The sequence below is a fragment of the Gouania willdenowi genome, chromosome 5 (assembly GCF_900634775.1).
Source record: "Gouania willdenowi chromosome 5, fGouWil2.1, whole genome shotgun sequence".
In the NCBI taxonomy this organism is placed as follows: domain Eukaryota; kingdom Metazoa; phylum Chordata; class Actinopteri; order Blenniiformes; family Gobiesocidae; genus Gouania; species Gouania willdenowi.
This window is the reverse complement of record NC_041048.1, coordinates 15,208,533-15,221,668: the sequence shown is the minus strand read 5'-3', so window position 1 is coordinate 15,221,668 and position 13,136 is coordinate 15,208,533. Positions and strand designations below refer to the sequence as shown.

The following is a 13,136-nucleotide window of genomic DNA, read 5'->3' as shown; positions in this document are numbered from 1 at the left end:
CTCACCCCCTGCGATGTTGCCCGTCCCTCAGTTTCTGTCCGGAGCCAAACCACACACGGAATGTACCATTCACACTGAGACCGAGGGGGAGACGGGGGAGACGGGGCTTGAGAAATACGCTGGACAAATTAAAACACCGTCAGAAAATATAATATACAACGACACTATTTTTTGTCTGTCATAAAGCTATCTCTCAGTCAAAACTGATTCGGTTTTTTTGTTTTGTTTTTTTTTTAAATGTCACCCTTTTTAACGTCAAGTGTGATGTATCCCTCCCCGTACAGTGCTGCATGGGAGAGTCCAAGCAGTTTTCAAGTAGAAGCAGATCCACTGTAATGACTGAGGTCCTGATCCACAAGGTCTCTGAGGCCTAGTGTCCACCTCTTCTTAGACTCTGGAGTCTCTTAAAAACCCTCTGAACGCTTCATTCCAACCTATATTATCCTGCTAACAACTATGTTAAAACAGTCATGGTTAAATTAAGGCAATGGCACTGTAAAACGGATAAGTAAAGCTTTTATGAGCATATTTACTGACTGTGGCCCACACAGCCAAAACAACACCTAAATCAAAAAGTAATTTAGTTTTTCTTACAACTTTAAAATGTGTTTTGCTATATGACCTGTCTATTGATGCCAATTCATTTATTTCTGTTATAGCTTTGGCACTGTGATGGTGTTATAATAGAATTATTTAAAACAAAAAAAATATCCTTTTTGCCAGATATTGGCAGTTATTTGATTTAGTGATATTGTTCATGTTACTATATTCATTCACAGACACGTGGCCCTCAGTCTAATTTTTTGTGTCTCCCAAAATGGTAATTCAAGAAGTTGGACGGAATATGAAGCCTAGCATAATACACTAAGTACACAAAAAAATTCCAAAATATGCAAAATGACTCATAAAACATAAAATGACAACAAAAACAGATGCAACGACCATGCACTTAAACACACAAAGCAAAAACACATTACAGAATAGCTCCAAAGACACACAAACTGTTAAGACAATTACACAAAATGACCGGAAATGACAGAAAACAACAAAAAATACAGAAAGTGACCCCAAAAACACACGGATCAACAACAAAAAATGCAGAAAATGACACCAAGAACATTAAAAAAAGAACAAAAACACATGTACATAATGACTCCAAAACTACACAAAATGACAAAACATCAAAACCACAAAGTCAAAACCATTTTTGTCCCACATGAATAATGTTCATGTGGCCCTTGGATCAGATACAATAACGTTTGTGGCCCCCACTGTGATAGAGTTGCTCTATCACCATTAATAATGATACAGTAGGTCCAAACATATGGGGCACTCCCATTTTTCCTCCCTGGAGGTAATAACTAAAACAAGGAAACTACCGGTAATTGGAATACATGACTCCTAATGTATTACACCAAATTATGTTTAGATATACTGTAACTAGGGCCTGGTTGATTGGTTCATTTTCCCCCACTTGAATACATTAGTATTTAAGTGGAAATGAAAAAATCAACATCAGGTTTTTGGTTTTCACTGAAGTACTACTGTACTGATGTTTTCCACTGTTAAAAATAGAATATTTTAATGCTTTCTTCGATTGATCATTAAAGAACATCCCAGACAGCATGAATCGGCATCTGGTACACAGATGTCACATTGCCCGAGGCATGTGATGGAAGCCACCGGCAACTGGCCACATGCTATCCAAGGTTGGTTACAGTCGATCGAAGAGCAGAGGACAATTCTTTAGAGGTATTCAAATTTAACAATGGAGAATAAGGGAATGATTGTGCCTTTACTGACAAATTACAGCCTGCTTAGTGTTTAATGGGGCTTTTTTTTCTTTAAACTGTGTCTCAGAGAGAATAAAGTACATCCTATGTTCATGTTGGGGGCCAGGTCGAGGCCTGGAAGTTTATTTTCCGGTGTTTAAGTCTGCTTTGCTTTGCTGAGTCACATTACTGTCATCAGTTCCACCCTTACTTTCCTCTCTCACACTTCAGTTTCTGCACAGAGTTTAGGGAAAATAAAGGGCATGAACGACCTGCATGAATCAAAAAGGAGGAAAGGGAACAAAGAAATTGCTTGGCTTTCCTTTCACACCAGCTTCCCTTTGACCTCCAAAGATGAAATCGTCAGGAGTCAGGGACTGGCAGGAAGTGGAAACAATGGCAGGGAAATTGAAGGCACAGCCCACTGCCTTCAATTTGGTGTCCCATGCACGTTTTTGGATTGCAGTGCATTTGCGTAATCTCGTGATCTAATTTATTTGGATGAATGGACTTCATTAGAATTCAAGCTTTTTTCAACAAGTCCCTCTGTGAAATTCAAGTCTGGATTGGATGCATTTTGATGACAAAACATATATTTAATTATTGTTGTATGAATAAACTTGATCTAGAACAATAAATAAATATTAACACCAATGAATATAGTCATGGTTGTCAAAATACCAAAGAATTCTGTCCAATATTTGCAATATGCATGAATTTTCTCATACAAAGTAAACTTATATAACAATATTTGTATACTCTTTTTTTTCTACAGTTCCTGTGGGAATGAGAGTGAGTGAATATGTTTGGTTTTAGTCTCAATTTGTTGGTTCTCCAACAGATCTGCTCCAGATTGTTCTGCACGGGATAAACATCAGCAGACCTCTATGACCCAGTACAAGTATAATAGCGTAAAGAAGATGAATTAACAATAATTGATTTATAGATTTTATGAAATCCTGAAACTGACACCAAGTTACGGACGTAATTTTTTATTGGCAGTGGCAATCCGTACGGTTGCCGAATCAATATACCGACATTCTATCCGTACGCAGCGCCCCTCATTGGCCAGTTTAGGTCACGTGACTAAGGCTAAACCTAACCGTAAACCCTAACCCTAATTTGATGCATTTTCCTTCCATAAGATGGTTTGGTATAGTCTGGTTTCCCCCTAGGGCGCACGATGGCTCAGTGGTTAGCATGTCCTCCTCACAGCAAGAAAGTCCATGGTTTCAAGCCCTGGCATAGACACTTGAGTCTTTTCTGTGTGGAGTTTGCATGTTCTCCCCGTGCCGTGTGCGTTTCCTCCTACAATCCAAAAACATGACTGTTACATTGAATGGAGTCTTTAAATTACCCGTAGGAGTGAATGGTTGTCTAGTGTGTGTCTCCCTTTGATGGACTGGCGCCCTGTCCATGGTGTACCCCTGCCTAATGCTCAATGAGAGCTGGAGATATCCTTCAGCAGACCCCCTGTGACCCTGAAAATAGGGCCAAGCAGGTCAAAAATGGGATGGATGGGGTCCTCATAGGTGGCGTTATTCTTTTCCTCTAAAAACATGTATGTTGGGTTATTCATAATCACCAAATGACTCACAGGATACTTATACCGTGCTGTATGTACACATCATTTTCTGACACTGAAATATGACAAGCTCCCTTGAACTTAAACCTGCTCTTTTCTTCAGGCACATTAATTCTTGTCCTCATCACATCAAAAAGGTTCCCTGTCAACAGCCTGGAAGGAATCCTCTACTACACGTGTCAAACTCATGGCCCAGGGGCCAAATCAGGCCCTTTGGAGCATCCAATTTGGCCCACAGGAGAAAGTAAAAATGACAGAGAAAACATGAATCATTGTGTAAATGAAACTCAACACTGTTTGCACGATTGCAGTCTTTTTTAATGTTAAACAGTTGAAAAAAAATTCTTACAAAATCCTTCAATTTTCCTCAAATTATTCCATAGCATTTCCCTTAATTAAATAGCTTGGATATAGTTGGTTTCTTACATATATTGTATTTAATGTATAGGTGAAAGAACAAACTAGGGCCAAAATTATTGTTGAAATAACTCGTTTTCTAGCATTAAATCTGTGGCCCACTTGACATCACACTCCATGGTATTTGGCCCCTGAACTAAAATGAGTTTGACACCCTGCTCTACTGTATCCACCAATCATTCATTTAAAAGAAAACTCCATATTACCTGAGCCACAGTCACCCGTGACTACAATGACCATGACTGGAATACGACAGAAGTTTTACTGACACTGACTGTAAGAATGTCCAAGATTTTACTTTCACTGATCATAACAAAAAAAGGCCTGGACATTGTGGACATTGTAGGAATCGGTTCAACCAACTGGCTAACATTGTTATTATCTGTTTGATGAATCGGAGCTTATGCTTCTCAGGGTTGGACAGTTTATTAAAGTGCCTGAATGACATGTTTTCTGAAACATGCTAGAAGTAACTAATAAGAAGAAGCAAACACTCAAATCATTTGTGTCAAAGCATTTTTAAAGAATGCAAATAAATGAGGAAAGAGATAATAAAATGTAACTTTATACGATTTTGCTTCAACATGTTTGGTAAAGTGTAACGATGAACACGATGAAACTCAAAGACATTTTGAGCTGATAATAATCATCTCTGCCACGAAAAACCAAAAAAAACAGAACTTTCTTCAGCTTTTGTATTTTTACAATATTTCTTTTTAACTCTTGGTTTTACATAAAGAGTGTTCATCTTTGTGGCTGGATTTGTTTCACATCAAGAAGCCATGAAGGGGAAAGACATCAAAGCAACTGACCTCTGGCCCAGAACGCACCCAACCACATTCTTCACAATTACAGACACCAGAAAGCGCCTGCAAAGGAAGCCTTGCCCATTTATTGTGGGACTTTGTCAACTGCACACACAGAAATATGTTTACATAGACATTAAAGTTTGATAGTGTGCCAGCTGGCAACTACAGCGTCCAATGGTCACGACTTGGGTCTTTGAGTTTGAAAACCTCAGAAAACGTTCAATTTTATTCTCAGCAAGTCAACATGAAAGACTCCCAGGACAAACTTAAAATTAGAATCACATCATTTACTATCAAAAGAGTACATTTTTAAATATTTTCTAATTATTCTGAATGTTGCAAAATTAGAGGAAATGAGGGAGGAGAAGAAGTCGGGTGTGGTTGCACAAAGCTGCCATTGGGGCCAAAATAGGGATGAAATTAAAACTGTGATGAAAAGCTAGAATTAAGCACACATTTAAAGACGTCAGATTTGCAACAGGAACTTGTGGGTTGGTTTTTTTTCTGTAATCAAGGAGGTTTCTTTATGGGAAGACACTTTGCATCACAGTAAATTTTACTGCTAAATAAGACATCCTTACACAATGGTAAGCTAATTAATAGTGCAAATAAATTATTCAAAATAAACAGTAAGCATTATCTTAATATATAAATTAAATGGAAAATATTTTAAACAAAATAAACAATACAAAAATAAACAAAAAAAATGTAAACTAGGGATATAAAATACATTAAATATACAATATAAACAAGGCACTGAAACAATAAGATATATCAACCAATATTGACAACAAATTTGGATAAAGGCAAAAAAAAAAAAAATAAATAAAAATATTAATACAATGTACCTCTAATGGTACATCATGGAGACACATTAACTACAGTCAGCTGCTACCTCGACATTAAAGAGAGAACTTGGTTGTATTTGTAAGATTTTTCTAAAAAAGCTTTTAAATTTCACTTGTGTGGATTTTAGACAATAAAGTCTCTAAAATTATGGATTATAACTTTAGCCTTTTACTGTCAGAGCTCAGTGACAGTGTGGTGAGGTTGGACAATAAACTGAATAAACTGTTTGCTGTTTTTTCAAATTGTGCAAACTTGTACAGACTCGAGGAAGGTTTGAAATAAAACACGAGTGTACAATTTACCAATGTTGCTTCTACACAAATGTATTTACATACTTATTTAGACTTGTATGGATATATACCTGTATCAATTCATTCACATATAACTTACTGTAATATGATTTGGGGTGCTACATGCCAAACATATCTGAATAAGAATTTATTGATACAAAAGAAAATTCTTAGAATTATGAATTTTCAAATACTGTCCTCATCTGCTCCTCTCTTCAGGAAATACAATGTTTTGACAATATATGTTAATATCTATTGCATTTGTCTCTGTGTATAAATATAGTGTGTCTGTTGTGTGTTCTGTTCATGCTTTAGAGTTTAAAACACAATGTATTTTTCTAACTACAGTTTCATTACTGATAGTTTAGTTTGGATAGAAAAACAAATTGACAAATCCAAAGGAGACCCAACATCTGAATAAAAAAGGAAAGTCCTAAAAAATTCAAGGAACATACAAACCCAATTAAAAAAAAACCACTTCATTTCTACTCCTGATTGTTTACAGTAAACCATTTATTCAAGTATTTTCAACAAAGAAATCTGACAGTATTTACAGTGCAATAAGTTCACTAGTGCAGGTCTGAGCTCTAAAAACTGAGACAGACATTACGATATGAGACAAACTTGATTATACATTAACTTCTGAATCTGTTCAATCTCTAACTGTGCCACACCTCGACTTTCCTTTACACACACAAAAATTAAGACACACCCACACACACACACACTATGTACACATACAGTTCTTAACACACTTTGTAGACACTAAGATGTAATGTTAATGCTACGTTTGTCCTTAATCAGGAGATTTGATCAGTCACATGTTTGATATGTACTGCATCCACCCAGCTCTCCTACAATGCTAGGATTTGAACCAGCAACTCCCATATGCCTGCTTCTCTATTATTACATTCCTGATGAGACAAAGCAGTTCCACTTGTTGAATGTTATGCATAATTGATCCTTATTTATCAGACAGGCAGCTCAGTTTTATTATAATGGGAAATTTTGCTATTTTTTTTTTTCATAGATGTTTTTAAAAGACTTCTAAAATATTCAACTTTTGTCAGGTAGTCCAATAAAATCTGTGAAGCACCATATGTACACGGAGATTTTAACAGTTGACGTCCTATAAAAGGCATGAACATTTAAAGCCTTTTCAGATCCAGCTCGTTGTCTTTGTTTCCCCTAGAGCGAAACTCACAAGACAAAAAACTTGATTCTATGATTTCTGAAAAACGGTGTGCACATCAGCTAGGTGATGGAAACACAAAGTGGACTGTCATAATTACCGTGCGGTGAAAACCTAAACAGATTTCATTGGACCGACTATTTCTGGGATAAAATGCGGAATAGTAGATGCAATTTATCGTTGGAAAAAACCAGTTTGGGTCTCTTTCAGCTTGAGGTTTGACTTGAAGCTCACTATAAATCACTCCTACAGCTCACACCTCACAGAGGATGATGGGGAAATCGACATGAATACACGGGTGGTCCAACTTCACAATGCCCTGAAAGTCAAAATGCAAAAAAGCTCCATTTCAGTATTATCAACACATTTAGTAATAATGATGAGAACCTCTTACTGCTGCGTCTCTTTGACTCACCTGTGGTATCAGATTTTTCTGGATCCTTTTTAACTTGGACTTTTTTCTGCCATTCTTCGTCACCACCGTCTCTTCATAGAACTCATGAGCAAGATCTCCGTCCTCGTCGTAGTACAGAGAGCTGTCAAAGGAGGAGACACAGGATGTCAGAATGTGTTCTTCTAATACATGTAGGATCAATAGTAAAGCATGAGTTACCCAAACTGCTTAACATGTTTGCATAGTTTCACTGCATTCAGATCGTTTACATTTTTTTATGAGCAATTATTTGAAAAATGTTTGACAGATGTACCACCCGAGTGTAATTAAACAAGGTTATGTATTCCCAATAGTCGACTCTAGAGATGCACAATATAACCCTCCTTTTTTATGATATCTGATATTGTCTGACTGTTAATCTCTGATTTTTAACCGATGCCAATATATACATTGACTTCCTCACACCCAACCTAATATTAGGTCATCTTATATGTCACTATAAATGAGAACTAGTTCTCAGTTACCAACCTGTCAAAGTAAAGTTCAAATATATAAAATATCTCCACGGAACTAACACATTATGCCTAGTAGTATCATTGTGATACCCCACTCCATGTATTATATTTTCTGTGCAAAATAAGTAAACTAATTTAATCATAGAAAATGATTGACTTTTCCCTCAAACAGCAGCACATATCGGTAGGAAAACTGATACCAATGTCAAAAGATATTAGATTTTATGGAAAATATTGTTCAATAATATCAACAGGGTGATGATTTCATCCATCCCTGGAAGACTCCATTCGGGGTGTCATTCAAAAGGACCCTGAATTATTTCCAGAAACACATAGCATTGCTAAGGAAAATACACTCCTGATCAAAATTTTAAGAACAGTTGAAAAATTGCAAGAATTTACATTTTGTACTGTTGGATCTTTTGAAGATTTTTAAGTAGAGCTTCAAAATGCAAAAAGAAGAAATTGGAATGAGACAAAACAAATATTGAGCAACAATTAAACTGAAACAAACTGTCAAAAGTTTTAGACCTTAGCCTTCAAAAGTCAAAATCCGTGCAAAATGTGGATTAAATGTCATTTTCTGATAAAAGCAAAAAATCTGTTGAACGTGCTCGTATTTTTGAGCTGCATAAGCAAGTCCTCCCGCAACACACCATTCTTGCTGAGGTTGGACGCAGTAAAACAGTCATTTTAAACTTCTGAAAAGATCCTGAGGGGTTATGGAACAAAAAGTTATTTCAATTGCTCCCTCCTTTTTTTTCTGCTTGCTGCTCTTTGTCTTGTCTTAATCTAATAGGAGCCTCTATCTGCATCCCGATCCTAAATCTAAGTCATGGAATTGATCAGCTGGTCTCTCAATGCTATTGGTCAAATATCTCAACAAGAAGGACAGGCAATGGGAGAGCCTGTATGTCCTGAGGATGTGGAAGACGTCCACCAGATTGGAATTATGATAACAGGTCTTCTGCTGATTGGAACTGGAATTTTATTGCATTATCGCAAAATTCAGATTACGTTGGCAGCATTATTATAAAGCCGTTAATCATCGATGGAAGGGGCCGAACTCTCAGACGGAATCCAGGAGGAGTGGAGAGTTTGTGTCAAGGGAAATAGCCATATTATTGGATATGAATGACCAGGAACAATAGGGCTGGTAGTCAATGTTGTGACTAGCCCGTCTGAAAACAATTCGGCTCCCTGAGATGAACAGCCTGTTGTCAAGGTCTGTTTTTTTTCTCCACACTCTTCATGGATGGTATGTTGATTCGACGCCCTGACCTTTACCTCACTTTCCCATGAACACCTGAGATCTTCGTCTCGGCTAACGAACTCTCGAGGCCATCTCTACAACGCCGTCGTCGCACGTCATCGGCATTGAGACGAACTGTGAGAGACTGCAGCAGAGTCTCAGAAAACAGGCATTTGGTCACATGATCACTCCCCCACACAACCCGTTTTTTCGCTGTCTCCTCTGGCCCCAACCCCTCCTCCTTCCCTGCAGATGGCAGCAGGAGGCGAGGCCGTAAAGGCAGCGCCGCCCTGTGGCTGACGTGCAAACTACCCACCCTAAAGACCCATCCCCCTGGTGATAACATGCTGTTGCATTGAATAGAACGTTGTGTTTGTTGGTTTTTGTTGCAATTTTTGCTGAGGAGTTTTTTCATGATCCGAAACTCCGCCCCTCTCAAAAATGGCCTAGTTTGGTTATGTCCTTTTTTGCCTCTTCTTAATACCCATTGTTCACTATTTCTCACCTAAGAAACGGAGCGCCTCCCTGCTGCTCCACAGTTCTCCCGTTCCTGTCCCCCCATGTTATATGTGATTGCCTTTTCATGTTTCTTGGTCGGGATGTAACTGAAACTGAATTTCACCTTGGGGATTAATAAAGTATAATCAATCAAGTGTTAGACCCAAAATAAATTCACTGGCCCTGACCCGGAGGATGCGATAGATTGTCCATCAAGACACGGGACGATTCTCGACCAAAATTAAAGTAGTTATTGGTGCCGACTGCAGTTCAATAATCGTCCCACAGCATCTGTGAGAGATGGTCCAAAGAACAAAAAACGTCGCCAAAGGCCTCGTCTTGTTCAACCAAACATGGGACATTGAAAGGTGAAAAAAAGTTTTATTCTCTGATGAGAAAAAATTAATCTTGATGGTCCTGATTGGTTCCAACATTACTGACATATGAGGAGATCTCACTGAGACGTTTTCTACGCAGCACAGTGGAGGGAGCCGCATAGTGGTCTGAGGTGCCTTTTCCTTCAATGGAACTTCAGGTTGTGCAGGGGTGTAAAACGGAGGCTGGCAATGTGGAGATGTTGCAGGGGGGCATCCCTCATGACTGGAGACCCTCGTCTGTGTGGTGATGAATGGTTTTTCAACAGAACAACGCTGGAGTTTACAATCAAAGTTTACAGACAAAGGACTTTTTCCAGAGGAATAACGTTCACACTAGCCTCCTCGAAACACTAGCATTAAGCATGCCCAGACAAAATCTTTAAGGTGATTAACAAGAATGAAGGAGCTACTTTTAGTTCTGTTTTAGGGGGTTTCAGATGTTTTTGGAGCTACGGTCTTAAACTTTTCATTAACTGCTCAACAGCCTATTTCAGTTTAATTCTTGTTTACAAAAACATTTTCAATCAGTATTTTTTTTTGTCTCACGGCCATTTCTTCTTTTTGCATTTTGAAGCTCTACTTAGAACCTTCTTAAGATCCAAGAGGGCAAAATGTAAATGTTTGCAATTTTTTATATGTTCTTAACATTTTGATCAGGAGTGTATACTGGTCTATTGCAGGTGACCTCTTTACAAAACCATTTGACTAGAGCTAAGTTAAAAATATATATATTTTCAATTGAATGGTCTGATATAGATTCATAAAATAAATGATTTATTACGTCTTTTCTACTGTGTGTAATGCAGTACCATGGGCTCAATTTTTAATGTAAACATTCATATTTTTAATATTGTGCCAAATTAAAGTTAGCTTCTACTATTTACATTAAATCATTGAGAATATATTCCATATTAAAGTAAAATTGCTCCTGTGACTGAAAATCCTGAACTAATTAAAAATGCACCTGAATCAGAATCCAATCAGATCTTTGTAAATTGAATCGATTTGGAACATCAGCTCTACTTCTCTTAAAATTCCTCACTCAAACATAAGATGGTTTAGATGGGGTTCAAATTCTAGTCCACACCTGCCACTGGGTTTAACATGGTCCCGAAAACCCCCACAATCCAACAAGCCTTAGTATAAAAAACTGAGGTTCGATATGAAAACAAATGGTGGTTTGGGTGTTCCTGCTCAATACTTAGATATTAGGAATAAATACCTGAAGGTTTTTATGATAATTTTTTTATAAGTGTGACAAAATTTAAAAATCCTTGGCAGCATGACGAGAAAACAATTTTGCTACACAGTGACTCAATTTCGTTTGTAATTTAAAAATAAATACCTAAACCCAGTGCAAATCATATTTTATCATAATCAAAACAATGTTACAAATAACACTTTAATAGTGTTCATTTTACCTCCTCCTAGTAAAAACAAAGGGCGTAGCACTTCTTGATCCCTTGAGACGAGCCAGTGTTTGCTCGCTCCCATCACTTCCCGAATCGCTTCCTCCTGCGCTGCTGGAAAAAGGCCAGCCACCTTTGCCTTTGGACCCACTTCCTCCCATTCCCCTCAGAGATAAGGCATAATTACACTCAAACGAGAGGTTTTTGGTCTGGCTAGTTGGAGGCCAGATGCTCTCAGTTAGTTGTTGAAGCTAGGACCTGAAAAGTTAAAGTGTACATACAACAACAACAAAAATATATTTAGCAGTAGACAGAGCTTCAACAATTTATCATACATTTAAATAATAATATAACAACTTGTATTAAATATAAAAAAAAACAAAAAACCTCAAATCATTTGATACAGAGAGAAAGGTTTGAATCTGCCACATCACGTGTAAAGGCGGCAGAGATAACCAAGCGTAGATCAATAAAAATGATCATTTACTTGAGGCCATATACTTTTGTGGCTGATATTTAAAAAAAAAAAAAAAAAAAAAAAGACATTGTAAAGATTGGTTAAATGTCTAGTTGATGATCATTTCATTCGTGAACAGAGTGTGGTTCTTTTATTTATTTATTTTTGCAAATATTTATATTGCAGTACTTAGATTTATTTTGTTGCTCTGTTAATGTTTTATCTGTATGTACGTGTCTGTGTAAGAGTGATTAAGCATAAGACAAATGTATTATTAGATGTTTTTATTTGTGTTAGAAAAATCTATTAAAATACTTTACTACTCCTTTATTTTTTACTCACTCAAACTATCAATTATTCCATATTTATGGAGTAATATGGAATATTGTGTATGTTTAAGAAAACCACAGAAAAATAAAATGATGAGCACAAACAACAGACTAGATTATGGTTTTTTCAACCTTGGGGTCACGACCCCATGTGGGGGTCACCTGTAATGTGTTAAAAATAATTACCAATTTAACATTTTCAAATCTTTTTAATTATTATTCCTTTTCAAACTAACACACACAATTTTAAACAACTGTTCTACACTTTCATTGCCTCGAATATAAATTTAGTTTTTTTTAAAAAATGCAGTATAAAGAAAATAGAGAGGAATAGGAAGAAGAAAAAATACAGTAAAATAATAATAAAATAAATTGGCATCATCTTGGCACTAATCCTGGCTACTCTGTATTTGTTACACAGTCCAACAATTTTGTGTTTAAAAACGTTTTCTATAGAAAGAGGAAAAAAAATTAAAATCGCCAGAAATTTGTGAAAAATGAATGAAAAATGGGGTCATAATTCAAAAAAAGGTTGGGAACCATTGAACTAGATATTGTAAGATGTCACCATGGTGACTAGTTATAACTAGCTGGATGACAGACCAGCTTTTATTAGATTTTAGAACAGTTTCCCAGACTGTTTCTATACAGACAGATCTACAAGTAATGCTTGTAGGGGAAATTTAGCCCGCTAGCTGTCAGCACTGACGCAGGTTAGCTGTGCCTGAACAAGTAGAGTTACACACATTCAAATACACAAATATAAAGGCTGCTAAACACACACACACAAAGAGTGTCATGCTTTGCAACGTTTTGAATTGACGCCCTACCTGATCCTCTGCGGGTAATACGCCGTGTTTTGTCATTGCTCCTGTTAGCAGCTTGGTTTAGCAGAAGGCTAGCTGCTAGCTGCTGATCAGCTGATCCGGAGGGCGCAGGAGACCGGAAATACGTCATCAATACGCGAGTCTATAGTCAGGTGGGTCCACGT

General features: G+C 37.1%; 1 protein-coding gene across 1 annotated transcript; it reads right to left on the bottom strand.

Annotated features, from left to right (window-relative positions):
• Positions 1 to 6,211: 6,211 nt before the first annotated feature.
• tusc2a (tumor suppressor 2, mitochondrial calcium regulator a) lies at positions 6,212 to 13,107 on the bottom strand. The gene is made up of 4 exons (XM_028446904.1): positions 12,976 to 13,107; positions 11,372 to 11,617; positions 7,330 to 7,450; positions 6,212 to 7,233 (listed from the first exon to the last, which is right to left on the bottom strand). Exons 2-4 carry the CDS (start codon positions 11,518 to 11,520, stop codon positions 7,168 to 7,170), a joined length of 336 nt encoding a protein of 111 aa, XP_028302705.1. The 5' UTR covers positions 11,521 to 11,617; positions 12,976 to 13,107; the 3' UTR covers positions 6,212 to 7,167.
• Between the last annotated feature and the right edge of the window lie 29 nt (positions 13,108 to 13,136).

Bases quoted from the DNA above. Each gene is read 5' to 3' on its own strand.
- tusc2a (XM_028446904.1), bottom strand. From the start codon at position 11,520: ATGGGAGGAAGTGGGTCCAAAGGCAAAGGTGGCTGGCCTTTTTCCAGC. The intron at 7,451-11,371 runs GTAAAATGAACA...CTCCTTTGACAG, and splicing joins TTTGTTTTTACTAGGAGGAG to CTCTCTGTACTACGACGAGG. The intron at 7,234-7,329 runs GTGAGTCAAAGA...TTTGACTTTCAG, and splicing joins AGAAAAATCTGATACCACAG to GGCATTGTGAAGTTGGACCA.